Below are 23,077 nucleotides of genomic sequence, written 5' to 3'. Positions count from 1 at the left end.
TACTAGCTTTGCTGGAAACCTCTGAGGAGCAGAAGTAGTGGGGGTGGCTGGCTGGAGAGGCAGATGTCAGCACCACAGAAGAGGTCCCGGACCGCCCGCCGTGGTCACATCGTGTGATCTGAACTGCCCCCAGCCCCTGCCCTCCCCACTCCCCGGAGAAGGATGGACGTCTGAACAGGAGGCTGGACGGAGCCCTCCAGGGAAGCGGCAGAGTGCCCGTCCTAATGGAAGGAAGGATGGCGTTCCCACCCAGACGGCAAATGGCTCTGCTGGAACCCTCGTTCTTCCCTGATATTTGGGTTTAAAAAAGGCCCTTGTCCCTGCCTATCCTGATGAAAGAGGGCTATTCAGAGGGAGCAAAACAGCTGAAGTTCCTCTAATCACTTTTACTCCTACGGCTTTTTGTGGGCCTCGGGAACAAGCGATAGGGTGTGCGTTAGAAACTGCGAGGAAAAACAGCTGGCGGCCCAGAAACCTGCCCCAAGCCATGAGGACCCCATTCTTGTCCAAACCGACAGACCGAAGGATTTCTGTTTCTTTCAAATCACCATCCATTCGCCCAACAGGGACCGTGGGCAGCTGCCACGGTTGTTGGGTATTTTTTAAAAGCACAGATACATCCTGGAAGTCCTTCAGTTATGCTAATCGGTCCTCGAGGCAGATCTGGTATGTGTGTGTGGGAGGATGGCATTCCAGGTAGAGGGAAGGGGAGGGGCTCTGAGACCCTTTCGCAGGGGGCACAGGGTGGGCTTTGGAGGAAGAGCAGGTGGGTGTCCCAGAGAGTGGGATGAGACGCTGAAACCCACCTGGCGGAAGCCAGCTCTGCTTTTCCTGCTTCTTTTGGCAGAGAAAATACTTATGTTAAGGATGCAACTAACTATATACGAAGCCAGGCAGGACGGGATGAACTCCCTGAGAAAGGAACCCTGGAGGGCTGGGAAGAGAGTGCGTCTGAGCGGTGGGTTCTGCAATGTTCTGTGAAGGAAGGGCTCTGAGACTTCTGGGAAGGCCTCACCTGCAAGGTTCTCCCAGCTACGATTGGTAAAATTAACCTTTACAAGAGGATCAAGGGAAACACACGCTACGATCGTTCTTGTTCTATGGTTGAGGAAACTTCAGCCGCAGGAGCATAATCTTTATGAGATGGGCTGAGACCCACGTCTCTCTGGCCCACGCCCACCTTCTTAACCCCTGGAACGCCCTCGCAGCTGCCCGTCCCAGAGGGAGGACCGGAGTGGAGTCCCTGCAGCGCCCTCTGGGGCCAGGCCTAGCAGCGCTGAGGAGTCAGGAGAGGACCCGTCCCTGGTCCTTCTTCCCAGCATGTGGACGCATCAGGTGCTGGAGAGAGATGGGAAACAGCCTCAGAAAGAGAAGACCCGGTGTCAGCCCCAGGGGTGCCACCATCACCGTTACGGGACAGGACATGTCACCCGGTCCTTCTGGACTGAATGGGGGTCCTGGGCGGGAGGCTGGGGAGGGGCAGAGCCACGCTGGTCAAGAAGCTGCTTCTCACCAACAGCACCGCCACTGCCCGAGCACCCACCACGTGCCACCCCGTCTCCTCCCCAAGCTCTGCAGGAAGACATTCTCTTCTTTCTCACAAATGAAGGAGGGCAGTCCGGCTCCTGAAAGCGTCCGGAGGAGAGTCTGGGCAACCTCATTTTTTAACCCACTGCCTCGATGACTCTAAGTGCATGTCGAAGTTTAAAAACATACAATGCACTGGTCTGGGAATCCATATTTCTGGGTTCTGACACCTGGTCTATTATGTGGATGTTCTGATAGTCACTTACAGGGCTCTGCTCAGCCATTCAAATAGCCAAGTATTTGCAGAATAAGGAGAACCACAGTACACCAAGCCCAAATGAGTGCTGACCAGGTCAAGACAACAATCTTTAAGGGATGGGTCCGCATTTGGGCAGTCTGGATGTGTGCCAGGCCACTTAGAAACATAATTCCTTGAAGAAGGGATACACTCGGTGTAGAGACATCGCACAATAGAATATGATAGTAATGCTTCTAATTTCCACTTCTGGCTGTACGTGGGAAGAATCTACAAAACTTCTAAAACGTTCACGTCCAGGTCTAATACCAGCCGGTTCTAATTTGGAAGGTCTGTGACGAGTCCTCGGCACCTGCTTTTTTTTTCTAAAGTCCCAAAACGGCTACTGAAGCACAGTCAGGGCTAAGAACCCCTGCACTTAGCAATCACAGAAGACACAGAGGAAGCTGCTCCCTTCATAAGAGTTCCTTACACACAGCAAGTACACAACACATGTTTTTGCTGGTGAAACATAACACCCATAAAAACCTGTGCTCCTCTCGGAAGGATACAAACACGATTAGGTGCAATGAAGGAAGGCCACGCCAGGTCAAAAAAACAAAAACAAAAACAAAATAATACCATCCTCGGAAGTAGCACAACAGGTTAGCAAATAACTACACATGGCCTTTTCCTACCAAATGCTTTCAGAGTCACAGGTGTTCCTGCCCTTGAAAGGCAGTCCGGCATCACAGTCATCTGAGATGACAATCGTAACAATGAATCAGACCTCTGATAAGCCCAGCTGTTGACAAAGCTCTCTGGATGATGTCAGCCTATTTGATCTTCAAGAAGCTCTCCTATGGAGAACCCAGCAGGCATTATGACACTCATTTTATAGAAGAGGATACAAGAAGTTACTTAACTGGTTATGATTTTAGGATTTCTGATGCTACATCTTGGGGGGTGGGGTGGGAATAAAACCAGAGAACATGGGCTTAAAAGTATAGACTCTAAGAAAGGTTGAAATGAACACAACACTGTCAAGCAACTATGCTTCAATTTTTTAAAAAAAGGTTTCATATTGACTGGACTGTTTGAAATGAACTGAATAACTTCTGCATGGATAGAATTAACCCTCGATTGCACACAGCTCTGCCCAGTGATTACGGAATAGACTGGTTTGTCCAGTGGACTTGACGATAAGACGATAATTCTTTACGGAATGCTCGTAAAGCTGTCACTATAGGAAAGATGGTCCCCATGTACACTCCAAGAGGGGGTTCCATTAATTCCATCGAGATTAACAAATACTGGGTTTTCCTGGTGGCTCAGATGGTAAAGAAACCTGCCTGCAGTGAGGGAGACCTGGGTTCGATCCCTGGGTCAGGAAGATCCCCTGGAAAAAGGAATGACCACCCACTCCAGTATTCTTGCCTGGAGAATCCCATGGACAGAGGAGCCTGGGGGGCTACAGCGCATGGGATCTCTAAACAGTTGGACATGACTTAGTGGTTCAACAACAACAAAGCCGATGGAAGACTTATCACAGGAGTGAGGCAGGCACCCTGCAGATGGAGACAGAACACTCTCTCCCCTGTTCCCCCGCAGACGTTTCTCTCATTTTGAACTCAAGTTCAAAAGTCACAGAGACCCCGGGGTGTACCAGCACGTTATTTCCATTTTGTGCTTCACGGGGCCATTGGGTAAGGCCTCGTCCCGAAGGCCGTTCTCCAGGCTCTAACTGTAGACCACAGCTCACCTGATTCACCTGCCAGTCAGAGCCCTCTCCTCAAAGGCTCCGCTCCACACAGAGTGCTGACCACAGGGAAACTCCAGCTCTGCAGGGCCCTATACTCAGGGAATGGGGTCACCAGCAAGAAATGCTGGCAGGGCTCCTTACAAATGTCTCTGCTGCTGGGGCATGTATTGTTTGGCTAGAAGGCGTGGGCTTCTCTCAGAGAGAAGGAATGTCCCAAGTATTTTGGACAGTAAGAGACATTCTCTGCAGCCAGCTACACAGCGCGCCTTCATAGCAACGGGCGGGAGCGAGCAGCTGAATACACCAGCCAGCTTGCAAAAGCAGAACTTCCCCCTGCCTAAGTAGGACAGCAGATACCCTGCTTTGGGTTGGCTCCGCAAACCTCGTGAGGGCTCCTCGATGGCCCCCATGAGCCCTCAGGCCCTGTCTGTGGAGGCTGGAGCTGGTGTCTCTGCCCGTGAATGTCTGGTACACCGGGACTGAAGCCCCCTTCGTGAGCACGGAGAGAGAAAGGCCGCATTGTGCAGGAAATGCAATGGCAGCAGAGACAACCCAGCCAGCCAGAAATAACAGGCACATGAAGGAAACGCTTTCTGAAACAACTCAGAAATTCCAAGAATGGACTGTCTCAACTGTCCCCAGTTCCCAGCCCTTTCTTTGGGAGGCAGCCCCATCCCATATTCATGGGTCGCCCGGTCCTAACCTGGCGAGGGCACCCTTTCCTTCCCAGGCCCCCGGCCCCGTGAGCCATGCGATGTCCACTCCCCGTGTGCCTGGCTCTGTGTGGGGTCCTCGGCATCCCTGCGGGGCAATGCTGTCCAAGAGGAAGGAGACCTCCTCCACTTGTGCCGTCTGATATGGCAGCCGGAGAAGCCTATGGTCTGAACGCTTGAAAGGTGATGAGTGAGGCGGATGAGCTGAATTTGTCTTATTTGACTTTAGTAGTGAAATTCGCTCAGTTGTGTCCAATTCTTTGAGACCCCATGGACTGTAGCTCACCAGGCTCCTCTGACCATGGGATTTCCCAGGCAAGAATAGTGGAGTGGGTAGCCATTCCCTTCCCCAGGGGATCTTTCCGACCCAGGGATGGAACCCTGGTCTCCTGCATTGCAGGTGGATTCTTTACTGTCTGAGCCACCAGGAAAGCCCAGGAATACTGGGCTTTAAACAGCCACGTGTGGTGAGCAGCTATGATCCAGATGGCACAGCTATGCTGGGAGCCTGCAGCCTAGTGGGAATCAGGGTGGAGAACAGAGGACCCCTGGCCTCTAACCTGCTCCATGCCATTCCCAGCCACTGCCCTTGTTGCGTAGATCCCAGCTCCAGGGCTTTCGATGATGCGGCCTCATCTAGAGAACCCATTTGCACTTGCTTGCTGTGGCAGCCCCAGCCATTCATGTTGCTAACCTAAGCTTTACACGCTCTGACCTCAAGGCTTACAGTGCAGTTAGCAAAAGTGACTTATAATAAAAAGCTTCCTTGTATCGCCTCTTACACTCTTCCTCCCACACTCCACATGCTCTCTGCTCCACCCCACCTGTCACTGCTCTTGTCAGCTCTCCTACTCTGTGTCTCTACACACAGCCTCCTCATGTCCTGCCCACCTGCCAACGTTCACACCTCCTCCAGGAAGCCCCCCGTTGCCGCCCTGGCTGCAAGCCATGCTTTTCAACATCTTACAGCACCTTCTCTCACTGAGCACTGAGAGGGTGAGTCATTCGTTCAAGGTCATATGCTTAGAAAGGGACAGGACCCCAAGGACCCAAACTGTGTTTCTGGCCCTGTTTACCTACTAACTGGTGGTGATATTATCTTCACGCCAGCGTATTTAACTTCACGATGGGACTCTAGGGCCAGGACACACATAATTATTTAAGTCTCCCTCTCTGCCTGACATACAGCAGAGTCTATACTCAGAAGTAAATACTCACAAACTGAGCTATGTACCTCCTCCAGCCTCAAAGCCATTTTGTGACTAACTCACCTTGGTCGTCTCTGAGTGGCTACAACACTGGGTGCTCAACATGTACAGGATGGACAGAACACATAAGAACCACAGATACAGAGAACAAACCTGTGGTTACTACCAGTGGGGAGGGGCAACCCAGGGGCAGAGGATCAAGAGGTACAAACTATTACGTGCACAATAAGCAGCAAGGACGTATGGTACAACGTGGCAAACACAGCCAGAGGCTGATAATAACTACACATGGAGCACAATCTTTAAAAAGTGTGCATCACTGTACTGTACACCTGTAACTGATACATAATGTCATTCATCAATCAAACTTCAATTCAAAAACAATCAATTAAAGGGCTTCCCTGGTGGCTCAGTGGTTAAGAATCTGCCTGTCAACGCAGGAGACACAGGTTCAATCCCTGGCCCGGGAAGATCCCACATGCCGCAGGACAACTAAGCCCGTGCACCTCAACTACTGAGCCCACGCACCCCAGAGCTTGTGCTCCTCAACAGGAGAAGCCACTGCAATGAGAAGCCGGCACACCGCAGCTCGAGAGGAGCTCCCACTCGCCGGAACTGGAAAAGGTGGCGAGGTGCGGCAACAGAGACCCACCGCAGCCTAAAATAATAAATTAATGCAAATCTTTTAAAAAAATAAATTAACAAGATGTCCAGTTATTCAATGAAAACGTGTGACCTGGGAAAATATTTCTCAAGCTTCAGTCAATTATCAGACACCTCTGATTAAGCATTACAACCTTTGGGGAAAAAAAAAGATTCGCTGCTGCATAAACGCTGTTAGAGCCACAGGGAGGTCGGGTCCTCCTGGCAACCAAGTGCTTCCAACAACACGACAACCAAGTTGCCCACGTCACAGAGTCTGGAGTGTCAAAGCTGTGACTTCTCCATCTCTCAGCGCCCAGAAGGTAATGTGCACTCAGCCAAGGTAAGGTCAGTAATAAACATGTTTAAGGTCAGTAATAAACATGTTTGCTGTGTCCTGCTGGGCACGTCATGGATACCCTTAGCATCCGTCAGTCTCTCAGACACAGGGAAACCAAGGCTCGGAGAGGTTACATGGCTTATCCAAGTTCTAGTGGCCCAGAAGGGGAAAAGCCAGGAAATGACACCACAAGTCTCTCCAGAAAGCGCCAAACCTCTGCTGAGTGGACACCTTGGGAAAACAGCATCAAGAGAGCAAGTCTGCTTCTTTTTCCCAACAAGTCAGACTGAAAACCCTCTGGTAGGCAGAGCAGGGAGGGCCTCCAGGTTGGGGAGGGGGTGGTAAGGAGCGGAGAGGTGGCCGCAAAGATGAGGGGCTGGTGGCAGACAAGGGGGTTGATCAGACAAGTAAACACTTTAGGGACAATGGGAGGCAGGTTTCTCTCCCTATGAGAAAAGGGATTACAAATATGGAGCGAGAAAAAACTAGAATGAACCCGGAGATGTTGGATCGGAATTGAAGGTATCAGTTTGAACTCATGGTTTTCAACATAAATAGAGTAACATAGATGCAAATGTGTAACACCTGTGTGTGTGTGCGCACACATACAGCCACACAGTCCCAAATTCTGCCCGCTGAAAAGACCTGCAGAGAACACCTCCAATAGTAGTAATAAGCATGCCTGCCTCAGTGTCTTTGCTTTTGTTTCCCAGATTAATTTGGTATAATTTTATTTCTTCAAAAAAAAAAGCCCTTGTTAATATCATTTGGGTTTAGAGAGCAGGATGAGCTTCAAGGAGGCTTTACAGAGTACATGAAAAAAACGGCAATATTTTCTGCTTTTTTTTTTTAATTAGTGGACATTTAGTTCTCAGCTAGGCCCATCAATCAACTAACACCCAAATAAACAGAACTTGGCAACCTGCATCTACCACTTCCCGTGTTCTGCATTCCACTGTCAGATTTCTAGGTCCAGCACCAGCCCCTAATCTCATCCATAAATTATCCTTTTCAGGGATTATTCACGGGGTTAAAGTGATTCATAAATGCTTTATTTTAAAACAATTCTGTTGATGTCTAATTGACCTGCACCACTGTCAGTTCCCGGCACGTGTGTGTATGCTCGGTCGCTCAGTTGTGTCTGCTCTTTGCGACCCCATGGACTGCCATGGACTGTAGCCCACCAGGCTCCTCTGTCCACGAGATTTCCCAGGACTTCCCCTGCATTTCTTGCCGTCTCCCGCACTGGCAGGAAAGGGTTCTTTACCTTTCCTGCTCCATCCGGGAAGCCCCAGTTCCAGGCATACAACACAGTGACTTGCTATTTCTACACATCACAAAAACCACCTGCCTACTTCGAAATGTCTTTTCTACTAAAAGGAACCAGGGCTGCGCGGAGGAATGATGGATTCCAGAGACGGGGCAAAAACTACAAGGCGAGGTCTGCCCTCTGGTGTCGGAAAACAAGGCAGTGCTCAAACGACGATGCGCATGTCCAGGGACATGGAAGCCAACTTGAACGAGCCCCCACAGGGCAAACCAGGGGCAGTTTGAACCCTGAAGTCAAGAAAACAGTTAACAGACTATGAGCCGCTGCACGAAACAAACAGGCGTCCACACAGACATAAATAAGTGCAGAAGCTGAGGGGCACCGGGCGCTGGGCCAGCTCCAGCGTGTTCCCGCAAGAGACGCCTCACGACACAGGGAAAGAAGACCCGTGCAGGCAGGAAGCCCAGTGAAGCCACCTGAGGACCACGGCGACCACCACCCGGCGCTGCACGGCCCGAGTCTAACCTCGAGGGAACACCAGACAAACCTAAACTGAGGGGCATTCTATTCTACAAACTAACAGCCTGTCCCTTCAAATGGTCGTCAAAGTCAGAGAAAGACAGGAACGTCCCAGACTGAAGGAGACGCAGCAGACAGGACCACGCCGCAAAGTGGGCGATACTAACCTGGACCCTTTATGACAAAGGACGCCACCGGCGCAAACGGTGGCCCCTGAACGGCGCCTGATGATGAGATGGAGTCATGGATCAGGGCAAGCTGGGTTAACGGCCTGCTCTGTAGGAGAACGTCCTTGCTTGTATTCAAAGGGCATCTGGCTGGCAACTCACTCTCAAAACATTACAGAAAAATGTTCTCTGTGCTCCATTTGCAACTTTTATGTGTTTTCAACTGCTTCTAAATTTTTAAAATTACTTCTAAAAAAATTCCACTGAACTGGATTCTGGCAAAACACTCCCTCTCATTTTTCCTCTTAGGCTCCCCTGGTGGCTGGCTCAGTGGTAGAGAACCCGCCTGCCAATGCAGGAGATGCAGCAGATGCAGGTTCGATCCCTGGGTCGGGAAGATCCCCTGGAGAAGGAAATGAGAACCCACTCCAGTCTTCTTGCCTGGAGAACCCCATGGACAGAGGAGCCTGGTGGGCTACAGTCCATGAGTTCGCAAAAGAGTCAGTCATGACTGCGGGACTAAACAACAATTTTTCTTTATGGGCCAGTGATAAAAGTTTAAGACCCTCTTGCTGGTCATCGTCGCTGGCAGACATCCTGGCTTCCCGGTTCCCTCTCAGGGATGCTCTGCCCCTCAGCACCCAAGATCTGTCCCTGCCTCAGGACCACCTCCCCTCCGCACTTCCAGAACAGCAGCAGCCCTGCTTTGCGCACAAGGCCATGGAGGATGATGGGAAACTCCCCTCTCCCAGTTCCTCTCGGTCTCTGCGTGTCCAGATTTTGAAGGCCTTGAGTACACACGCAGGGCGCTAGCCCCCGTGAGACCTAATTTTAGCATTTTCCTGCTCTGAGACTGCATGTTGCGAAAAGGCTGGGGGCAACCTGCCCCGGAGAGCCTCCTGTTGTGACCGGCACGTGGAGTCAGGACGGGCAGCCGGAGTCGGGACTCTGCGGGCCTGCAGGATGTTGTTCAGCATCCTGTTTTTGGTAGCTGGGTGGCTGGGCGGCTCTGGCACCACGTACGTTCGCCACCTTCACCTCTCCAGACCACAAACGCACAGGTTAATTGGTGGGATGGGCCTCAGGGCCCAGCCTAAGGCAAGCTGACTCACCGCCCATCACACTGGGTCTCCTCACAAATACCCACCCTCAGGAACAGTTCTTCAGGGGGACCAACCTGGTGGTCTTTTAAGGACACCGTGAACCAACCAACTGATGGTCGTTTCTCTCTTTGCTTTGACTCCTCGGAAACTCAAAGTCAGATATACAGCCAAACTCTGGTAATTACACCAACCCACATTATGCCTTGAATTCCACATACAACTGTCCCCTCACTTTGCTTTATTTTCCCCCATGTTCTCCAGGTCCCACTTTCCAATTTTAAATCAGATGATTCGCTTTGAATGTGACACGCGGTTTCAAATCCCTTCTGGGAGCCACAGTGGACATGGCACACACAAGGTATCTCTGGGACGTTAACAACGTCTTTTTATATTTAACGTGGAATTCCCAGCCCTCGGCACAGAACCCAAAACATACACAGGCACCGAATATACGTGGGCTGAGTTGATAAGGCAAACCACTCTTAGATAAAAAGTGCCTCCGTTACCAGGTCGTTTCACGAGATACTCCTTCCCCCACCCGGCGTGCGGGGCCCACACAGGACGCCCAGGCTTGGCAAGTGGGCTCCTGAGGAAGCTCGCTTGCCGTGGGGCTCAGCGGTCTCCACCGCAGCCCTGAACAGACACACTCCCAACTTCCACCGGCTTCAGACATGGCATGGAACTGTGGGCTTAGACGTTTGGGGAGAAGAAACGAGCGATCTCCGGAGGTGGCAGCGGGCCCGGCTCCCTCCAAACCACATCAACAGTCCCCTCCCCAGCGGGTCCCAATGCTCGGCAAGCAAGCGTGTGGGGGTCACTTCTCCCAGCGCACGGAGGCCCCTGGGGCATTTCCTAAGCAGGGGGCCTCTGGGCCTTCTTTGAAACAAAATATTAAAAAAAAAAGCTTCAAAAGTTGCCACTCAACGAAGGAAAAATTCTTTTAATTGTAAAAATAAAGGCACACAAGACGTGATGCTTTGCGGATAAAAACCTGGTGCCAGGCTCCGTGTAACTTGGAGGAAGACAGGTCGGGCAGAGGCTGCTGTTTTCCCTTGGGTTTGACTAGGTTGACCTTTTTGGGTTTTGATCTAGAACTCCTCTGGGGCGGGGGGTGGGGGGTAAGACGGTCAGGAAGGCAGCAGAAGGGACTGTCGCTTCCCAGCATCAGTGAAAGTAACGGTGCCCTGTTGTCAGACAAGGACCAGACACAACACAATATACAAGACGCCCTCTCAGCCTCACAGAAGCTCCCTGAAGCCCAGGAGGACTCTTCCTGTTTCAGGGAGGGCAGGGGGGCTGGCCTGAGGTCACAGTCACACAGTGGGTGGGGTAGGGGTGTACAGACCTGACCCAGAGGCCCCGCCCCAGCCAAGCACAGCCAGGAGCATGACTGTGTAATTTACACGGCAGTCATGTATCCCTGGTTCTCGCCCAACACTGCAGGGCGGGGCGGGCTCCTGGTGGGGCGCTCTCATCAACACATACCATCTCCACTGCGGGAGCGCGAACCCTCTCCAGGGCTTTCCGTGCTCCAATGTGGGAACCTTGCAGGCCAGACTCCTAGTCTTGCCACCCCCCACTCCCAGCCCCATCACTTGGCATGCCCTGGGAGTGGCTCCTCCCAACCCATATTAATCCTATTTTGATTAATCCTGTTTTCTTCCTGCAGCCTTTCTCAAAGCAGAAAGACTCTGGTGGGCCTCCTCCTAGTCTTAGGAATATTCCTAATAAGCTGCCCAAATCTAGAGTGTCTCACGGCAGCACAACATACGCCAAGATGACCTCTGAAGGTGGGAGTCCCTTCTGCCCAGGCAGTCACCACCAAGGGCATGGCCCTGCTCCCGGGGCAAAGCGTGCCTGGCCCAACACGCGCTGAGGGGGAAGTGGGTCCAAGCAGAGGGTCCACTTCCTCTCAGAGGCCACACCAGTTCTCGCCATCTCAGAGTGACTCAGCGAGAAGCCCCCCCTTACCCTCCAAATACAGCTGACCTTGTTCTCAGCCTGAGAATAAAGGAGAAACTCTGGATGCGTTGTTACAAAGCTACGGAGGATGGTTAGAAGCTGTAACACGGTGACACAGAACTAAACTGATGGGCCTGAAGATGCTTATTCCTGGGTTTGGGAGCTGTTATCTAATCTCACCTCACTTGACAGAGGAGGCAGTGGAGGCCCAGAGATGTTTAGTGACTGGCCTAAAGTACACAGCAGGTAACACATTTTAGCAGGTAAACACCCTGTTTACCACAGGGTGATCGTGGGTACCACTGTGAAGAAAGGGCTCACACGCGCCTTCTCCGGTGCACACGTCTCCCTGGTGTGCTAAGTGCATGGAAAAATGAGGCTAGGGCCTCGAGGCATGCTTCAGAAGTCTGAGCACTGCTATTTCAAACGTTTAATGAAACCTACTAGACTCTGAGCAAAACCCATTTTAAGTTAACCTTAGTAATTTTAATTACATTCCAACAGAATCGGATTAACTCTCCACTTGTTCCAAGTGTGTGCATCCCGAGCGTTTCAAGGTGGGGTGGGGGTGGGAGGCGGCTGCCAGTAAAGCTGTGAGGGAGGGGACAGGAAGGGACGAGGGTTTCTGATCACAGCCACCGGAGTCTAAACCCTGTCTCCGACCCCAGGGAACTGCGGTTTCCTACAATGAGGCCGGCATCTCGTGGGGGTGACAGAAATGAGACGAGCTGCCCAAGTTCCCAGCACCTACAGCCCCTCGTGAATGGGAGCCCTGATGTGCACACACTGCCCACCCCCGGTGCCCACCCAGGCGACCCACTGCTTAGGAAGGGACATCGAGTACCAGCCTCACTCGAGCTCACGGTCAGGGAGGTCACGGGACAGGGCACACCGCTCACGGCAGGGCCCCTGGGGTTCAGGCTGGAAGAGAGGAAGACAGGTCTTCAGGGGTGAAGGGGCGTGTGGGCGCAGAGCCACAAGAACAGGACGGTGTCTGGCAGGTGGTCGAACCCTGCCGGCTCCCCGGGGCTCCTGGCCCCTTCCCACTAGCCAGTATCGCCTCTACTTGACACACCCTACCACGTCTGCAACACTGAACAGAAAGCTACTTCTTTATGCGTCTTTCTCTCCGTTAGACTGGCGCATCTCGACAACTCCCATGGACTGAGACTTCTGGGCGGATTCTACCCAGGACCCTGGGCAAGCACCCTGTGCTGAGTGTATGCTGGGACCAGGGACCAGGATGGGAGAGCTGCTCCCTCAATTCGTTTATAACTGATAGCAAAGGCAATCATCTCTCCTGACGGCATCCCCTGATGGCAGCAAACTCTCTCGTTGGCCTTGAAGAAGCTGCCAGCCATGTCTACAGCCACAAGAGAATGCATTCTATCAAGAATCAGAGTGAACTTGGAAGAGGGCCCAAGGCACAGACGCAACCCCAGCCCTGGTCAACATCTTGCCTGCAGCCACGTGAGACCCCGAGCAGAAGATCCAACTCAATCGTGTCAAGGGTTCCTGGCTCATGCGAGCTGAGAAGTAAACCTGTGTACCGTTTTGACTGGGAGTTTGGGGTGGCTTGTTACACGGCAGTAGCTCACTGATACAGCAGCCTGCTACACGGAGCCTGGATGTGGCAGAGTGCAACCCCTCTGGGCAGGACTTAGCCAGACAGACTTGACTCTCAACAGGGACAGTCAAAGTCCAGGCTGAAAAACCATCAAGGAAGTCAGAGGAAGCTCCAAGGGTAGACAGGCATTGAAGAAGAGGCTCTAAAAGAAGATGGGAGGCAAGGCCTGCAGACAGAGGACACACCCCATCCTGACTCGTCCACGAGGAGAGAAGGCGACACAGAGATGGGGGTCCTCTGGGGATTTCCGAAATGGGGAGAGGAGCGAGGGAAAGGCGGGTGCACAGGAGTTCAGTTTCCCACTAAAACTGGGTAAAAGAGAGAAGATAAAATCCTGCTGCTCTGGCCCAAGTGTTTGCTTGGGCAAGCAAGAAAAGAAATTAAAAGAACTCTAATGATCATTTCACGTGCTTGACTTGGAAAAGCTGGATTGAAAAAAAAAAGCAGCAAAACATTCACTCCAGATCCACCGTCTGGAAACAACACAACCCTATTCCCTCCCGGGGGCCCTGCCTGGCACACAACCACTTGAGTCTCCTGCCAGACCGAGGCAGCTCCCAGGATGGCGAGGGAGCCAGGGGCTGCTGTGGCAGAGCCATCTGCTCACCAGTTCCCACAGTCCGAACGGTGCAGTTTCCCAAAGGGGACTGCCGGAGGCCAGCAGCAGGCTGCACACAGAGCGGGCAGGGCAGAGGGGGAGTAAGGGCTCGGTGCAGGCTCTGGGTCCCTCATCTTCCCTCTGCGCAGGCGGACAGCGGCTCCCCAGATGGCCCCCAGGCCTTCAGAGAAACTGACTGGGTGACAGTCAAGATTCTGCAAGAGGTGCACTCCTGTTCCCATCGTACGGGGGCGTCACCCGGTGAGCAACGCAGGCTGGTCCCTGGTCCGAGTCACCGGGCATCCACGGGGATGGCCCTCCCAGCCCCTGTGCGGTGGGCCTGGTGCCTGCGGGGAGTCTGACCCTGTACTGCTGGGCTGTGAAACTAACACTGATGGAACACCATCATCTGAAGACTAGTCACGGCCACTGTCCTCCACACCCATCATGGACCTGGCTCTGGGCAGGGAGCTCCGTACAAACTACTGGTCAACCCTGAAAGACCAGCACTTTATCTGTTTTACTGATACAAGAACAGAGACCTACAGAGATACAGTAATTCCTAGAGGTGTGTGGGCATCTCTACTAGTGCAAGAGCCAGACTCCGAACCCCATTATCTTTCCTCCAAATGTCTTTCTTGTACACGAATGCAATTTACTGCAGAATCAAAACCAAGTTAATATGTTTAAGCTTCCTGAAATGCTACATGCAGGTGGAGAACTAAGACCCTGTCACTAAGGGAAGCCCCAACAATTAGGGATGAGACAAAAACCCAGGTGCTTGCCCAGGGAAGGCAGGTGTGGTACCAGAAAGAAACCAGGAGTCACCTGCTGAGGACAGGGAAGCCACAGAGGTTTGCGGGGAAGCAAGCGGAGCTGGCCGTGAGGACTGCGGCCAACTGGAAAAGAAACTGGCTTAGAGAAGAAGCCTGGTCAGGGAGCAGTGGTAGAACTCAAAAACGGCACGTCCGTGCAAGGAAAGGCCAGCGGTGAGGCTGAAAGGCAGAAAAGGCTGTGTGGACCAGGAGGATGAAGCTGGGGGCATGTCCAGACTGCCAGCCCTCTGACAGCTGGATGATAAACTGAGGTCCAAGGATGGGTTGATGGGCGGCCCCTCAGTGAACCGGGCCTGACCATGGTGCTCCCAGCGGGGGAAGGCGGTGGGGAAGAGGGCAGGGTGAGAAAGATCTGACCCACGAACTCAGCAGTTCACTGGCTACACGTTGGGTCCAAGATCACTTCTTGGAGGATGCGCAAGATGAAACTGTCCATTAAGGGTAGACAAAGGGGCGAGGGAACAGGAGGACCCTGCGGGCCCCAGTTTCTCTCCCACCCCAGCACCCTTTAGACACCAAATCAGGTCAGATTAACTTCAGGATGAATGTGAAGCAAAGAAAGACCTCCTCGCTCCAACTCTCCTCCCCTCAGAGAGTAAAGAATGACCAGCCATTCCACACATTTTTTTCTCAAGGAGAAGCTCAGAGAGCAGAGGTCTGGAAACGCAAATCCCCACGCAGATGCCAATGAACTGCAGTCACGCCGCTTACACAGGGACCTCAGCACTTCTCTCCTTGGGCTCAGAGGGCTAGACAGCAGGACTGTGTACTCTACCTGAAACGGGGCCTGAATGTCAAGGTGAGTGAAGAGCAGAAGAAAGGGGACGCTTGTGAGGACAGGATCAGAGTCCAGGTCAGGGATCAGACCCAGAGCCAGCCTGGGTCTCCCAGCACTCACGATGGCCTTGGGCACTGAGAGCAGCGAAGAAGGACTCACGGTGGTCACCAGGGTGATCTGACCTCCCGGGAGGCACCGTCACAAGTCAGCAGGGGTCCTGGGTTGCAGCCCTGATGCTGCCTCTAACCACCTGGGCGACCTCAGCAAGTCGAATGCCTGACCTGCAACACTGGTGTCCAACTGAATCACGAAACTGTTCCCTGGAAAGGCGGAGTCCTATGACAAACTCACGTGTTATGAGTCCTATGACAAACTCACGTGTTATGAGTCCTATGACATGAGTCCTACGACAAACTCCATTGTCCAATGGAGGCCCCACTTAGAATGCAACCTGCGACCTGGGGGGTGGAGGGTGGGAATACCCCTCCTCCTGGGGTTGCTGTGAGGATGAGATGTGGCCCCGCAGAGAGCTGCCTTTACTTCCCTCTGAATGACCCTCTTCAGCTCCGAACGATACAAAGAACGGGGCCTTTTATTGGCCAGCAGCACATACACGTTTTCCTATCACTGCCAGCTTTAAGTTCTTTATTAATGAAAACAATTCAAAGTGCTATGTTGTCAGCGCAGGAAGGGCAAATAAAAAACGAAATATTTCTTTGCCCCGAAGACCATCGAAGTGCCATCTCCTGGGGAAGAGCCCTGGAATAAAGGGACCAGCTTGAGGGGGAGAAGACAGTCTAAGTCCAGGGAAGGGCTGGAGACGAGCTGGGGGCGCGGGGCGCTCCACAGGCCCTCCGCCCTGATCTCCCTCCCCCAACAGTCTCCGGAGCAGACCTCCACTCCCCTCCCAGCCTCCACCGGCTGATTCTCAACACGGACCGTGACTGCCCCCACTTGGGAATCCGGCTGATTCTGGCCTTCGAGACTCTGAGCAACCAGAACCCCCAGTTTAAAGGAGGAGATGTGTCACAGCGCCTGGTCCTCCTCCAGTGTAATGTGAAAACGAGGACCCGGCCACTGTACTAAGACGATTATTTTCCTGCACACGTGAATTTTAGAAAACAGGGTGCCTCCTTCCCTCAAACACACAGGAAACTTCACAGACAGGCAAGGTGGAGCTCCACCACTCCTGTGTGTGCGTTTAACCAGGAGGAAAGTCTGCTCTCAGCAATGAATGGCTGACCCTTGCTTCTCAACACATATTTCCTCTTCCAGTTAATTCTCCTCCCCTTCCCAAGATGAAACAGACAATAATAATAATAAATAAAAGAACAGTATCCTTGAAATTCTGTGAGGTTTCTTCTTTTTTTTTTCTTAATCTAGCCATTTACTTTTTTAAACTCTTAAAAGCCAGTGTTTAAGACCAGATCATTGGAACAGAAGAATGCATTATATAATAAAGTACTAAAGCTTCTGCAAGCCAACAAAACACCCAATTTTTGGAAAAGAAAAACAGCCATACTTCTAGTGTCTACTTGGGAATATAGCAACTGAGGACTACAAGCTTAAGAAACTTCTCAACAGGCACGTGCACACGTGCACACGTGTACACACACACACATCCTAAATTAATAAACTGAGGGGTTGAATGTCTGTTTCAAATCAGCAATGTACTTACCTCAAAACGAATACCCTCCCAAAGCATGATGGAAAAGTGAGAACATATTAGAATGATTACTTTCTTTAAAGCAGAGGTAAAACCTGGAAGGAAGTTTGTAAAGATACTCATTATGGCAAAGCCAGGGTGGTGGAATACTGGCAATTATTTTTCTTCTTCTCTGAACGTTACATAATTATCAAAGCTGTTTACAGTTAAATATCTGTTCATCTGTAAAGCCCTCCTACTACTGAAAAGTTGGTGGTTTTTCTCCAGGGTTCTCCCTTTTGGAAAGGCACAAGAGTATTTCTTACCTGCTTGGAAGAAAGACTCCAGGGTGAAAATGTGAAGCCTGCTTACCTGTGGTTTAACTTTCGATCTTCATCGCTGCCGGCCTCCAACTGCAGAGAAAGGAAGAGAATGTCACAGCCCAGACGTGGCTATCAATGAGCCTCGGACACAAGGCTCACATTTTCTGCTCTGGTGTCTGCAAAAGGTACAAATGTCCAGGAAACCTGGCTCCTTCCAAACACTGCACCCTTCCCAGACCAGTCCTGCTCTGCTGCTCCCCTGAAGAATTCCTGTGGAGGAATGTTCAGGTTTCCTGATGTTTTCCCACCTGCCTTCCAAGGCATCGCAGATGGGTGCCTGCTAACACAGTGTTCCTAGCCAGCCCAGGTACTCCACACATTCATTCCGCCCTGAGCTCTCCCTTTTCCAGTGCTGCTTCGGAACTCATCCAGTTTTTCTTTCTTTTACATTTTATTTATTTGGACATGCAGGCATGTGGGATTTTAGTTCCCCAACCAGGAATCGCACCTGTGTCCTCTGCATTGGAAACGCAGAGTCTTTAACCGCTGGATCACCAGAGAAGTCCCCCATTTTTCTCTTTTAGGGGAAGGAGGTGAAGTTTTAAGAGGCTCTGTTTCCTTCTTCAATCTAAGCAATAGCTGAGTGATCAACACCATTACTTTTTTTTGATAACTCTTACAATTTACTCCCTTACTAGCTTTCAAATATAACATACAACAGTGTTAATTTTATTTATCATGTGGTATACTGTGTCTGTATTACTTATTTATGTTATAATTGGAAATTTATATGTTTCGATTGCCTTTATCCATTTCCCCCTCACCTCAATCCCAACCCTCTGGTAATCACAAATGATTAACACCATTTTAAGCCACAACACACAAGTTTAAAAAACCACCACCACCACCATTCCAGGCAAGTCTTTCTTAACAGAAGGTAGCTAGGATCAGGCTGTCAGGGGGTCTCAAAGCTTTTGGTAAGTTCTCAAAAAGGCTTTCATGTTTAATATAAAACTTTCTAGGCTCTTAGTGTATTTCCAGACATGAAAGAAAGGGATATTTAATATCTTCTAAAGGTTACAAGACCAGGAGGGTTAAAGGCTCCAAAAGTAACCATGATTTAAGCCCCAACTGTAATTTTTCTTTTTTCTTTCAAGGAGAAAACTCAAATGAGAAGAAAACACAACACCCCAACAACTTTCCACCACTGAGAGCTGGCATGTTTACTATGTTACACAGAAGGGCCCATTGAAAGGGAAAGAGAGAAACCTGGAAAGCAGCGATGGCTGCGAGAGACGCAAGGTTGACTGAGGACAGAAACCAGACAGAAGCTGGCAGTGGTGGGAAAAGGTCATGTGTGGAGGGTTCCGGGCAGCCAGGGACACACACACAGGTGGCAATTTCACCAATGAACGAGCCTGGCACAGGGTCCTGGAATCCCCATGCTGTAATAAGATCATGTACGTATCGCACTGGGCAGAAGCAGAGAGCATCAGTTCATTCTCATGCTCCCCACCCCATGCTGGAGGAGAAGTGGAAACACCAGGGACGGCTCTGCTGACCACAGGGCCACCAGCTCCGGCCCCGAAGTGAAACACACACGAAACAACTCACACGATCAGAGGAATAAACTCAGAAGAGACTGTTGGGTCTAACCCAGTGGTTCTCAACTGGGGACCACTGCTCTTGGCAGGCGATGCCAGGCAAGGCCGGAGCCTTTTTTGGGAGGATGCTAGTGGCATCTAGTGGGTAGCAGTCAGAGTGCTGCTACATCCGCCGCAACACACAAGACGGGCCCCCTGCACACAGGGTTTTCTAGCCCCAACGTTAGCAATGCTGAGGTTGAAAAACCCTGATCCGACACTCCCCTCCCCAAAGCAACTGGAGATCCACCTGTGAAAAGGAGTTACCTTGAATGGGGGTCAAAAATCACAGTTCCTGAAAGCTACTGCTTTCTCTCTTCTTGGGCTCTCTGCTTGTTTTCACAAAATGAGACAAGGTTCATGGTAAATTGATAGAAATGAGATAAAGATGGAGGGGAAAGGAACAAAACCAAAGAGGGAAGCACTGCTCTGCGGGTTGGGCTGTGACTTCCTTTAGTTTCCACGCCGGGCAGGACCACGGGTTGGGGAAGGAAAGAAGTGACCTGAATGTTTCTGACTCAACGAAGGATGCGCATTTTGAGGAGTAAGGAAGTGATGGGGTGGGATGCAAAGTCACTTAATTCTCACTCCCTAAGGGTCTTGGGACGAAAGACGATGCTAGATCAATTATTCCAGAGAAGGAAGCTACCTATGCCAAGGAACACATGTGAGAGGGAAGCCGGAACTTTCGGATGAGCTGGGGCCCAAAGAGGGGAAGTAACCAGAGGAAGGTCAGACCAGAGGCTCAGAGATGGCACACACGCTACCCTCTCCCTTCCTCCCTGCATCTTCATGCCTCACCCCACCTGGAAGATGCCTCACCTTCCGGGGAACATCCCAGGCTCTGCCAGCTCCTGGAGCCACTAATGCTGCTGATTTACTCAAGGTAAGGAAGAGCTGTCTGAGTTTTATTATTTTGGAGGTCACTGGCACTTGGTGAAAATAATGCTTTCTATATAATAATTTTAAATATGCTCAGGGAAAACAATCCTAAGGTCCCACAAAAGGTACAACCATACAGTAGAATACTGAAAAGAAAAAAGTGTTAATCGCTCAGTCGTGTCTGACTCTTTGCAACCCCATGGACTGTAGCCTGCTAGACTCCTCTGTCTACGGGACTTCCCAGGCAAGAACACTGGAGTGGGTAGCCACTTCCTTTTCCAGGGGATCTTCCCGACCCAAGGATTGTAGGCTGAGGCACCAGGGAAGCCCAGAAAGTGAAAGTGAAAATATACTCAGTGGGAACAACCCCAAGGCCCAACACAATGCACATTCACACAACAGAATATTACTCAGCCATAAAAAGGAACGAGGTCCTGACTCATGCTGCAACACGGATGAGCCCTGAAAACACGAGGCTGAGGGAAACAGACCTGACACGGAAGGCCACACAGTGTATGATTCCACTTACATGATATGCCCAGAATAGGCCAAATTTGTAGAAACAGAAAGAACATTAGTGGTTGCCTACAGTTTGATGAGGGCAGGGCAGGGCAGGAGTGGGTGGGAGGGAGGCTGTGGGTGATGGCGAAGGGCTGTGAGGTTTCTTCTGGGGGTGATGAAAGCGTTCTGGAATCTGTGGTGATGGCTGGTCAACCTTGGGCACGTACTAAAAACCACTTTAAGATGGCGGATTTATGGTATGTGAATCCCATCTTGGTTAAAGAAATAAAATAATAAAAAATTTTACATGTGGCAACTTCCCTGGTGGTCCAGTGGTTAAGAATCTGCCTTCCAATGCAGGGGAGGCAGGCTGGATCCCTGGTTAGGGAACTAAAATCCCACATGCCTTGGGGCAGCAAAGACCCAACACAGTCAAAAAAAAATAGTAATTTTTTTTAACGTATTTACAGCAGAAGTAGACTGGATGCAAAGTAACACAAGGAACGTGGGGTTTAGAATCAGAGGCCTAGGCTTGACAGGCTTCCCTGATAGCTCAGTTGGTAAAGAATCTGCCTGCAATGCCGGAGACCCTGGTTTGGTTCCTGGGTTGGGATGATCCACTGGAGAAGGAATAGCCCACTCCAGTATTCTTGGGCTACCCTGGTGGCTCAGCTGGTACAGAATCCGCCCAAAATATGAGAGACCTGGGTTTGATCCCTGGGTTGGGAAGATCTGCTGGAGAAGGGATAGGCTATCCACCACTCCCTGGTGGCTCAGAGGTTAAAGCGGCTGCCTGGAATGCAGGAGACCCGGGTTCAATCCCTGGGTTGGGAAGATCCCCTGGAGAAGGAAATGGCAACCCACTCCAGGACTCTTGCCTGGAGAATTCCATGGAGGGATGAGCCTGGTAGGCTACAGTCCACGGGGTCTCAAAGAGTCGGACACAACTGAGCGACTTCAGTTTTAACCCACCACTCCAGTATTCTGGCCTGGAGAATTTCATGGACAGTATAGCCCATGGGGTTGCAAAGAGTCCCACAGGACTGAACGACTTTCACTTTCACTTCACTTTCAGGCTTGATAGGCTGTCCGAATAACCTCTTCCTGGAGCTGATTTCTTCACCCGTTGTTTTTGAGAAGGGACCATGAAATTAAGTGCAGAGGAGTACTTTGTAAACTGCAAGACAGCGGTAGTAGAAATGATGTAAGGGAACAGATGTCTCTGCGGAGAAGTGAAAAGCTGCCGCACTCATTTCCCAGCTGCAGGCCACTGGCTGCCATGCAGAGCAGGGATTGTTAGAACCTTCTGTCTGCAGGCAAGATAACTCATGAACGGCCTCTCCTTGAGAGGGCCAGGGCTGTGAGGTTCAACCCTGCAGCCAGGTTGAGAAATGTTCCTGCCAGTCCCAACGAAACAGGCTGAAGAGCTGCCCACCAGGAGGCGGCCCCACAGGCAGGGCTGTTAAACCCCAAACAGGTCCTCTTCTCTCAGAGACACACACAAACGTTATCAGTGTTATCAGTCAACTTCCCCCAGGGAGAAGGGGCCTGACTTGCCCCGATGCTGGCAGGGTCACTTCCTGGGCCTGCCTGCAGGGCCCTCCCCCAGCAGCCTCCTCTCCCTTCTCTATAAACAGTTCCCGTCTCCTCCTCCAGCTGCGGTGTCTATGGGTCAACACTCAGCCTGGCCACGGATGTTGAGTTTAGACCCAAGACCCTAACTAGTTCTGCTCGGAGGCCCGAGGCCCAGCCGAGCTCGGTCCAGCACAGCTGTGGGCTCAGAGGACAAATTCCCCAGTGACTCGGGGCGAAGGAGGCAGGCTGGGTCACACAGACCCAGAGAAACCCGCACCGCTCAGAGAGGCACATTCAGCCCCTCAAAGCACCGGGGCGATCACAGGAAACCCAGAATCGGCCTCGGCCATACAGCCAGCTGCACATTAACACCCAGCCTCGGCAGATATCAAGGACAGGAAGAATCCAGATTGAGCTACACACAGAAACCTAAGACACCATCACCCAGCACCCTGAGCTCACTGTCACACAGCGCCAAGGGACTGCCACTCACACCCACAGCCAGGGGCGTGCACTACGGGGAACAATTTCACACCTTCACAGGGGCACCCCTGCGGCTTCTCCCCACTATCACTACACAGGCCCGGCCCCCAGGGGACAGGCCGGAATACACAGGAGGAGGCATTCAGGGTCCGGAATCCCAGAACCGGCATCTCACGCAGTTTACCCAATCAGGAGTTCCAGTCTCGGGACAAGTACCCTGCAGTCACCCCTGACGGGGCGAGGGGGCAGTGTCACACATTCACAGTCACGCCCCAGACGGGGGTCACACTTACACACTGTCACCCCCCACACAGGAGTCACACACAGAGTCAACCCCAGACGGGGGTACACCGGCACTGCACAGTCTCACTGCAGTCACCCCAGGCCGGCTACCCGGGAGGGGGTTGTCCAGCGGGGTGCCCGCAGGCCCGAGGACCCCTCAAAGCTGTCCCGGCGCAGCCCCCGGCGCCCCGCGCCCTGCACTCGCGGCCCAGGCCTCGCGCTGCGGCTGCTCGGCCGGGCCAGGGCCGCGGGCCCGGGGCTCACCTCGCTGTTGCTGGCGGAGGAGGAGGTGGCGCTGGGCGTGGGCGAGCGCTGCAGGGTCACCAGGGCCATGGCTGCGGTGCGGTACGGCACACAGGCGCCGCTGAGGCCTCCGGCTAAAGCCGCCGCCGCCGCCCGGGCCGGGCCCGGGGCGCTCCAAGAGCCGCGCGCGGGCGGCCGGGCCGAGCCGGGCCG

General features: G+C 52.1%; 1 protein-coding gene across 2 annotated transcripts in view; it reads right to left on the bottom strand.

Annotated features, from left to right (window-relative positions):
- The window catches only part of SSH1 (slingshot protein phosphatase 1), a 55,991-nt gene extending 32,914 nt beyond the window's left edge, over positions 1-23,077 (bottom strand). The window contains exons 1-2 of one of the 2 annotated variants that reach the window (XM_019977065.2): positions 22,886-23,077; positions 17,305-17,345 (exon numbers count right to left, since the gene is read on the bottom strand). In XM_019977065.2, coding sequence (XP_019832624.2) covers positions 17,305-17,345; positions 22,886-22,954 — 110 coding nt within the window. In that variant the 5' untranslated portion in view covers positions 22,955-23,077. The other variant, XM_070769727.1, reaches the window with a different exon arrangement.

This window comes from Bos indicus, chromosome 17, assembly GCF_029378745.1.
Source record: "Bos indicus isolate NIAB-ARS_2022 breed Sahiwal x Tharparkar chromosome 17, NIAB-ARS_B.indTharparkar_mat_pri_1.0, whole genome shotgun sequence".
In the NCBI taxonomy this organism is placed as follows: domain Eukaryota; kingdom Metazoa; phylum Chordata; class Mammalia; order Artiodactyla; family Bovidae; genus Bos; species Bos indicus.
This window is presented reverse-complemented; position numbering and strand designations above follow the sequence as displayed.